This window comes from Ceratosolen solmsi, unplaced genomic scaffold, assembly GCF_000503995.2.
Source record: "Ceratosolen solmsi marchali unplaced genomic scaffold, CerSol_1.0 scaffold7, whole genome shotgun sequence".
Lineage (NCBI taxonomy): Eukaryota > Metazoa > Arthropoda > Insecta > Hymenoptera > Agaonidae > Ceratosolen > Ceratosolen solmsi.
In genome coordinates, this window is record NW_011948413.1 from 16617288 (window position 1) to 16626918 (window position 9631).

The 9631-nt window shown below is 46.6% G+C and overlaps 1 protein-coding gene across 1 annotated transcript in view; it reads right to left on the reverse strand.

Annotated features, from left to right (window-relative positions):
• The window catches only part of LOC105367562 (protein groucho-1-like), an 82473-nt gene that overhangs the window by 13277 nt on the left and 59565 nt on the right, over positions 1 to 9631 (reverse strand). The window contains exon 6 of the mRNA XM_011506322.1: positions 2370 to 2652. Within this exon, the coding sequence (XP_011504624.1) occupies positions 2370 to 2652 (283 nt within the window). The remainder of the gene's footprint in view (positions 1 to 2369; positions 2653 to 9631) is intronic.

Genomic DNA, 9631 nt, shown 5'->3' on the forward strand with positions numbered 1-9631 from the left:
GTGTGAGAGAGAGAGAGAGAGAGAGAGAGAGAGAGAGAGAGCGGCGGTGGGGGGAAGCATTGCATCCAGCGGAAGCTCGGCCGACGCAAAAAAAGAACGTTCGCGCGTGTACGTACATGACGAGAGCGACGAAAGTGCGCGTGTCGTCGATAGAATGTTAATAACGTCGCAAGCGGCCGCGGAAACGAACGGCAAGGCAAAGGGGAGAACGAACGCGAACCCGTATAAATGATCTTCATACATATTTATGTGCGCTTTTCCCTCAAAACCACCCGCTTGTCCGCCGCCAACACGTCGAGCACAAATACGACAACACCGGGCCGCACCCCCCCCCCCCCCCCCCCCCCCCCCCCCCTCCCCCCCCCTCCTCCCGAAAACGAATAGTCACTGTGCTTTGAAAATTCTCAACCGAGCGCATCCCTATGCTTATAGCTCCACCTCCTCTTACCCCAGCCCTTTTGTCATCGTCGTTATTTCTCTACTTGACTGGTGCTCGGGTACTGTCAGTCTAATGCGAGCGCGCGCGCGTCTCCGCTTTCACTCGTGGGAGAAGGCATCGAGCGGTCAGGCTGAAATAAATTTCGAGGTAGCTTATAAAGGAACTAGCCGAGATTTTAGATTGAAGTGCAATCGTTATTTTTCTTTTTTCTGTCTAGTAATTAAGTTGGCTCGTTGCGCTTTGCTCTAGTCCCCTCTATGAAGCTGTGCGCCTCGACACGTAGTTTTCGAAGATGATATAGATGTTCCGCTAACACGTGAAACGTCAAAATTGCATACATCCCACGGTATGTATGTTGTGTATTCGATTGTCTAGCAGCTCTCGACCCCTCAAAGTTGTTTCGAATAATCTCCCAGTAACGGATGATTCAATTTTATTACATCACCCTCGTCCCCTTATAATACGGTAGAAATAACCAATACATGCAACTACGAGCTTTTATAATTCCGCGTGCGCCTTCTTTATACGCGCGAGCTGGCAGCATTGGGGGAAAAAGCTTTAGGAAAAACAGCTCGAGAAATAGATTAAACGCGTCGATTAATGTTATTTGTCGGCCAATTATCACGACTAATTACCGGCCCAAAGTTACACCCGAGGTGAAAGTTCGCACGGTATCGAGATTGGGCCCCGGAAATTCTATTTCGTCAATGGCGGTTCTTTTTTCGGCCCCGTGGGGATCACTGCGCACGATATGGGTTATAAAGCGCACATACGCGCGCTCACCCGAGGTATTAACATGAGCATGTAAAGATGGTAGGCGTGGGAGGGTAGGGATGGGAAGTGGATGGATGAATTGAGGGACGGGGGAGGTACGAGAGAAGCGCGGAGGGTCGGTGTACGATTTTCCCGGGGAAAAGCGCATGTAACTGTACCCGGAGATCGACGCAACGAGATTACGAGGGTAACGCGCTGCATTGACCCAGACGTGCAGGAGAGAAAGAGATAGAACGAAAGAGAGGATGGGGGAAGGTAGTGAGTGAGTGACCGAGAGAGATAGTGGGTGGAGAGGGGATAGGGGAAAAAAGCGAGTGCGTGGGCGGGCAAACGCAGACACGGGGCTATCTCAATTATTTCTATGTGTGTCTGCTCTCTCCTTCTCTCGCCCTAGCGACTAGTGGCTCTTTTTTTATTTTTTTTTTTTGTTTTTTTTTTGCGTCCACCCACCCTCGCGAGCACAGCCCTGTAAAATGCGAAATTGCAAATGGGGATTATTGCTTGTTCTTTATGCGATGAAAATTTGCATTTTTCGAGGGTTTGCTTGCGTGCTGCGCGAAATCAAGAGGCGCGTGTCTATGTGTATAAATGGCTCGTATCGTGAATTCCGGCCTGGAATGGAATATAAAAAAGGGATTGTTACGAGCCGTTTTTACACGACAGCCAATACCTCCACTCGACGCACCCGTTATTTATATAAATCGACGGGGATCTGGCTTTTGACGTCCGGGAAATTAGATTTCACCGGAACATCGAGAGTTATTTCATTTTTAAGAACGCCCGAAAAGGGTGAAGCTTTTTTACGCATGCGTTAAAAACGAAATGACGGAACATGCGTTTCGATTTGAAACGAAGCTGTAAAGCAAAGCAAGATGATAACATATTTCGGCGATTCTTATATGGGAAAATCCATAAAGTTAGTCGCAATGAGTCAAGAAAGCCAACTGTACGAAACTTTCGTGCTCACGTAATTACGGATACCTCTAAAATTATTCGTAGTCTCCGGAAGTTATTCCGCACAAAGCCGAAGCCTCTTATAAATCATAGTAAACGCTCTTTGAATTAATGCGAATCCGCCGAAAATCAAAATCCGCGAAGAAAGCGAGAGTAACGGACGTTATAATATCGTAAAAATGAATTTCAAAATTATCCTCACCTCCGTTGCTTTTAACATCGTCGGGTTGGCTGTTACGGTGCAACTCTGGTTTGCTAAGCATCGAGAGCGGATGGGCGTTGGTACCACCGGGGGTAACCGGTGCTCCGGGTGTCAGTCCAAGGCCGAGAAGAGCCGCAGATGCGGACGTCGGCACCGGGAGACCTGCCGCGGGTCCAAGGGCCGGAAGACCCGGGAGTCCCGGATGCGGACCGATAGCCGCACCTGGTGGCAATTGTTGCACCTGCATCTGCTGCAGCAGCCGTGGTAAATCTGGACGTTGTTGCTGAAAAATTATAGAGACAAAGAAAAAATTACGTTTGGCTGTTGATGCGTGCGTGCGTGCGCGCGCGCACGCGCGTGCTGGGCGACAGAGAGCAGGAACGCCTGTGTGTAAAATCAAATGAGCAAGCGTCATTTCAGCGATTAAAATATTAATATCGAAGCGAGGTTCTCGAAATATCTGACCAGCAATGGCTTACGTTTCAATTTCTTTTTGCTCGAAAATTCGGGAATACTTTGATAATAAGTGAATATATGTAAAATTATCCGATTAGTCCGATTCGAGCTCCGATAATATCCAATTATTAGGTATATTCAGTAACTCCTAGTTACCCAGGTACTCGGACAGGCTGACTAACAGGTTGCACGAATAATCAATGGGGGTTTGTTACTAAGCGAAATCATGTGATTTAGTAACAATTTATATAGAAGCAACTTGTTCATAACCATATTGATATTGAATTGTTGGCTGGAAACATGGCTGACTCAAGGCCATAGACAACATCAATCGTATCCGTAACAATGAATACCAGGACGCGCAATTAGCTACACTATTTTCAATGTACCTTTTGATTTTTACATACCAACGGAGCGAACAAATCGAGCCGTTCGTTCTTAAAATCGTGCAGTTGGTATAACTCTAACAGCACCGGCTAACAGGCCGCTTAATAAACCAAGACCAATTTCGCAAGACTTTGCTAGTTAACAGACATCGGCAACGATTTCGTGATAAAACTCTCGAAACAATGGTTTCGTCGATAAAAATTAAACAGCTTTTATTTTATTGGAAGGCTTAGCCTTCCAAACATTCATCCTGCCATTTTATTAAAAGCTCGAGCAACGACATTTCGAGATTGTTTATTTTTTTATTTTTTATTTTTTTATTTTTCATATCGAGCATATGACCTACAGTTTTTATAGCTTTGTTTAAAAACAATAGCTGGCATTTTAGCGTTTCAAACAAAAACAAAAAAAAAATGTATAACAAGATAACATTGCTATAAACTTAAATAAAAAATATTTACTATTTAAAGGTGTACTAAAAATATAAAAAATACAAAACTAGTCTAGTTTCGCGTGGTCAATGTTAACACGTGTTCAGTGATTCAGCATAGAAGTTCAATCATCTAAATTGCTATAAACTCTTTCTTCCGCGAATATTATAACGCGTAACAATAATTGAAACAATTTATACAATCTATTGTCTTTTATCGTCGCTTTCCATTGGTTTTAACAACACGGCATCCAGAGCCGCGAAAGTATTAAAAAAAATACGGGAGTTCAGGGCACCATTGGCACGATTATCTTCTTTCACAATTCGCGAAATATCTGGCATAGTTTGACGACCGGAGCGCGTACACAATCCACGTAGCGTGAGTTTACAAATCGCTCACGACGGCAAATCGTCTACAATGGCAAACATCGGGCATAGAATACGTAATGACAGTGGGCGGTAATGGCGACGGGGGTGGTATGGGATGGGGAGGGATTAAGTCGAGACTAATAGCTTCGAATAGCGACGAGGTGTGAATCGTTGGTTACAAACGCTTACCACTAATTTTTAGATACCGCAGGCGTAATCGCACATAGGACTCTCTCTCTCTCTCGTCAAAATTTGTCAAACAAACGCATTTGTTTTCTGCTTAACAAAATGACAACTCTTTACGAGGAAAAAACCTGCGGCTATCGATGCGACGCGCACAAGATTTATGCGATGCGCAAAGCGGCGCGTTTAAAACAAATTGCAACCGCGAATGCATTGGATTGCGTTAACCATTTTGAATCAATGCCCAGCTTTTTTTCCTCATTTTTTTTTTCTTTTTTTTTTAATATATTCATGAAATCATGGCTGGCGTTCCTTCGAGGGCCCCGCCGTTATGCCCCAGAGTTAACTAGTTAAAAACGAACATCAATAAAGTATCGCATTCGAAGCGTCGCATTCTTCATTCGATTGTTCCAGCAACTCCAATTGCTTTCGCCCGCTCGTAAAAATAGATATAAAATGCGCTCCGGCAAGCAGAGCACACACATATTGAAAATAAGAAATGAACAAGGGCTACCGAAGAATAAGCGAGAGAATGATGTTGCGTGAGCTCGCGCGCGCGCTTATATATGTGTACGCAAGCGGTCACATGTACGTACGTAGAGTGGTGGTGGTGGTGATGGTGGTGATGGTGGTAGTGGTAGTGGTGATGGTGGTGATGGTGGTAGTGGTAGTGGCGATGGTGATGGTGGTGGTAAGGGGGGGGGGATACACAATGCTCGTAAATTATCTACGTGACGCCCTAATCTGTTACGAACGACCTCAGAGGCTGTTTCAGCTAGTAGTAGCTGCACTCCCCCCGTGACAACACGATTTAAAAAAAATGTGAAAGAGAGAAAGAGAGTCTTGAAGAAAGATTCGAGTGCGCGCGCACGAAGGGACTGCAAGCGGGCGACTATGGCAACACGCGCGTTCAATCTCGGTTCGTCGAGGCGTGAAACCCTCGGCGGGTGTTCTCCTAAGCACGCAACTCCCCTCAGATGAACTTATACACGGGTTCCCCCGTCGGCGTACGTGTGACGAACGATAAACTCGCTACGCGTACTCGAGTATATCCCGCTTATCACGGATTTCACTTAGGCGTTTAGGCAAATCCACACGCGCCGAGTTATGCGCAACGACTCGGGGAGAAAACAGAGTGATGGGGTCGGTTGACGAGGGGGGAGGGGGAGGGGGGAGGGGGGGGGCAGACTACACACGCCTTTCCCATCACGGATTTCACTTAGGCGTTTAGGCAAATCCACACGCGCCGAGTTATGCGCAACGACTCGGGGAGAAAACAGAGTGATGGGGTCGGTTGACGAGGGGGGAGGGGGAGGGGGGAGGGGGGGAGCAGACTACACACGCCTTTCCCTTGCCCTATTTGCCACCAAGTACGGCGCAACGTTGTTGCGACCCAGGGAATCACCGGGGACGCAGACCGGGGGAGAAAAAAATTATGGGCAGGGCGGGCAAGATGCATTAAAGTTGCGGCGGTGAATTAAGGAGGGATTATCAGTATTAAACAGCTTGTGAGGGTGAACCGCAAGTCTGTATCGGGCCATGTTTTCGTTGGTTTGGCTCGAGCGCCGCTTCTACAAACAGAGTCGAGCTTTGCGATGTTAATCGATAATATAAACAGCAATTGCGCGGTGTACTTGTAAGCGGGAGTGTCGCGAGGTCCATTATTTCGCGCTGATTCGATAATCATTCTAATTCAACTGATATTCCACAAACCAAGCGGCACGCAAATTTAACAGTTCTTCATATCGCCGGAAAATTTTCAACCCAATTCACAATCCAATTTCCATCAGCATAATGCTCTCGTTTATTAATCTAAAAACAGGAATTCGATTGACGTTATTTGGCATTAACATCGCCGCCAACAGCTTATCCGCGATAAATGCAGAATTTAGAAACACCAGCATAACACGCGCGTAAATCTTCTCGAGTACATTCTATTTATCCGCATTAAACCTCCATGAACACGAATACTTTACATGATGTACACCGGCATTTTTCTCTACCCGTACAACGATTAAATAATAACTTATCCGACATTAAAAAACTATTTCGAACGTTCCAAATTTTTCAGCCTAGATCCCCCATTCCCCTTCCCCACCCCCTTCCGCCTCCGTTACCACGCTTCTCTTCCCGGCCTCGTCATCGGTTCTCGTCCCATAGTCGCCGGCATAATTCAAGAGCAACAAATTACAACAGCTATAACGCGGGACTATCGAAACGACGAGTGCCAGCCGTACTTCACCCGGCAACTTCACTCGTTCGCTATATTTCGGAACCCTCGCGAGCGCACGCCCCCGATCTTAAACAGAAAAGCCAGGAGCTCGGCTCCGACGCCCAAACATTTACCCCTGCGTGCTGCCTCGGATAACTTTCATTCTCCCGGCGCATCAGGATCTTCCTCCGCGGCGCAACCTCAATGATGGATGCCCGCTCGAGATTTAGGTGGGAGCGGTCATAGCCCGTCGAGGGAGCCCGTCGAGAGAGCCCGTCGTGTAATCCAATGCGCTTCAAAACACTAATGCCGACGAATCGATGGAAACAATGCCACGCGCTCTTATTGACGTTGTTCACGGCTTGGCACGTGCGCGCACATTGGTCGGCTAATGCCACACTTCTTTTAGGATAGTAAACATATCGTATTGTCAGCCGTCGCCGAGACCTCGCTACTCCTAGTAGCAGCATAATGGGCGTAATGCACGAGAGGCAAATTGTAAAAAGCGCGGCGCCCGTTATCCGGGGCCATCAGGGAGCCAAAGCGCCGCTTCCCGACATCCTTTATCCGTCTCCATGCTCCCGTGTGACTCATCACCCCGAGAAATGAGTCCTTTCCCGGCCGTAGGGGTGAAACGAGGCGACGTACCCGAACACAATGTACCCGGTGCGACTCATTGCTCTCGTGACGCACCTGGAGGTAAGCACCGTGATCGTGGTGGCACTTTGCGTCGATATCGATATCGAAATACCGTGTCGATGTCTCTTGGGAGTCGTAGTTTTGGAAGGGCGAGCGAATCTACGGCAGTCTGTCGAGCTTTGAATGTCCATGAGTGGATACGGAGATAATCGTGGTGCGATAAAGTCGCTGGGTAGAATATTTTAGACGACGAAGGCGTCAAATCGTACGTTTGAACGGGTGAAAAGAGCGTAAAACGAGTTTCGTGTAAATACTTGGGCGCGTTCGTATCGCAATGCACATAAATTTTCGTGCGCACGTTTTCGAAAGCGAATTCAAATTCCTCGTGATCAGCACTTGTAATTCATTAGTATAGCGTGTCTGCATAATAAATTTATAATCGCAGGTATGACTACGAAAATGGCGCGATAAAAATCCGCCGGGATTGTGGTGCGCGTCGCGCGCTCGCAAAATGAGTGATCGGAGCATGAAGAGCAGGCTCGGCGAGCAGTGTAACGTTACACGGTTGACGAGGGGATGCAAAAAGGGGGAGAGATGAGCAGATATGCATACGGTGTCGGCAACAAGCAACCTCTGTATAGAAACTATACGTTCGGTGTACAGTGTTATTAAACGAAATATTGATTCAACCCCTGTTTACCGAGTAATGCATATTCATGGGCTTGGCGCGTTTCTGTCGGTTCGCTTTCCTCCCTTCACAATTCCGCCACTCTGTTTCACTACTTGTTTATCCTCGTTCCATTCCTCGCTCCATTCCTCGCTCCATTCCTCGCTCCATTCCTAGTTCCTCCGTCTCCACTTCGACCGCCTCGCTTCGTCTCGCACCAACGCATCGACGCTTTTTCTCTTAATAACAAAACAAATTCCCTTTGTTTTACAATGACGAATGATAATGAGTCGGTCGGTGAGCGACAAGTTCGATCGAGCATAAGTAGTTTAACGCTTAACGAGCTCATTAGGAAATTACAAAGTGCTTAGGAGAGAGGAGTCCGATCGAAGTCTTGCACACGGTCTTATGACTCGGATTACCCTAATCGCACGGCAGCGTCTTAAAGCTCGCGAACTTTTTGCTAAGCCAGCAATCCCGGAGAGGTCGTATCCTGAAAATCCATCGTCCCGAGCCTCAGCTGCGACATGCTATACGAAAGCCTCGCCAACTTTCGGCGTAATGCCCAGGCCCGACACGTGTTGTGTAGTAGCTCGTAATCCCTCTGATGGAGGAATACGAGAGTGTGGGGACGGGACGCGTGTTCCCGACGCTTTCGTCTTATGCGCAGAGATGGGTCGGAGGAGGAGAGACGGAGAACGAAGAGGAGAGAGGAGTGCGGCGACGGCGGAGGCACACTATGTACCGAAGCCGGCGAGTGTGTACGGTAAACTCCCTTGTGAAATATGATAAATACGATGATTTTTGAATTTATGTTTGGCTTGCTTGAGCACACAATTGCGTTGAGCAACGAGTTGATTCACGCAGCAGCCACCACTCCCGATTAACATGTTTGACTAGAGCGTGCTCTCTTTATCTTTTTTATCTGTGTCTAGATTGACATTGGCTCGTAGAATGCTGGAATGAGGTTTTTCGTTCTATTTTCCTTTCTTAATTTGAGTCCGCGGAGCATCGACAAAAACATGGCGATGAAATTTTCCATGTTATTGCCGGGATGAGCCCTATGTTTAAATGCGATTTGATCGTGTGGGCGAGCCGCTCGCAGCCTCGATAACCGGCATTTGCCTATGGCAATCGAACATCAGTAGAAAAAATTTTTTGCCAACGAAATAACAAAGCACTTCGTTGCTAATAATTCCGGGGTTGCAGTCGAATTTTCTGAAAACGATGGCTACCTTAGACTCTCAAAACACGAATAAATAATTACTGTCCCGGCCTCTACGTATAGAACAAAATTTTACGCGTGGGCGACGTATTATTAGAGGGCGGACATTCGAGGATGATCACAGCGCTTAATGAAGTAATTAAGCTGAAAGCAAGTGACTCTCTAATGCACGATCGCGTAACGAATCGCCCTGGTCGCATTCTCGTTAAGTTCAGCGGCTTATTGAAACGCTATACATGCCCGTGTATTTGGATTCCAATTATATTGACACGAAGAATCTTACTATCTATTGTTTCAATGTAGTTGATATTTTAAGAAGAGGGTGGCGTCAAAAGGGCAGTGCGAGCGTCGTTCCTATTGTTTAAATTTAGAGCTATCCAAAAAATAATTATTAATTAGCAAAACACGGAATAGATATGAAATTTTTATGCCTTTTATAATCATGTGCTTTTTACATTCATATTGTGCCATTAAAATTTGTTAAATTCTTCAATCACCGAGCACACTTTTACCATCGATCAAATTTTCAATAATCTACAATTAACCGAAAGATCACGAAACAGATGGCGTTCGCATTTTTCCACCGACAATGGAAACTCGATCACGGAACTAATTCAATGCTGTTATAAGCCCCCGTCGATCCAAAATGAGCGCTAGATTCTTCGAGATTGGCCGTGTAAATAAATAAGCCTCT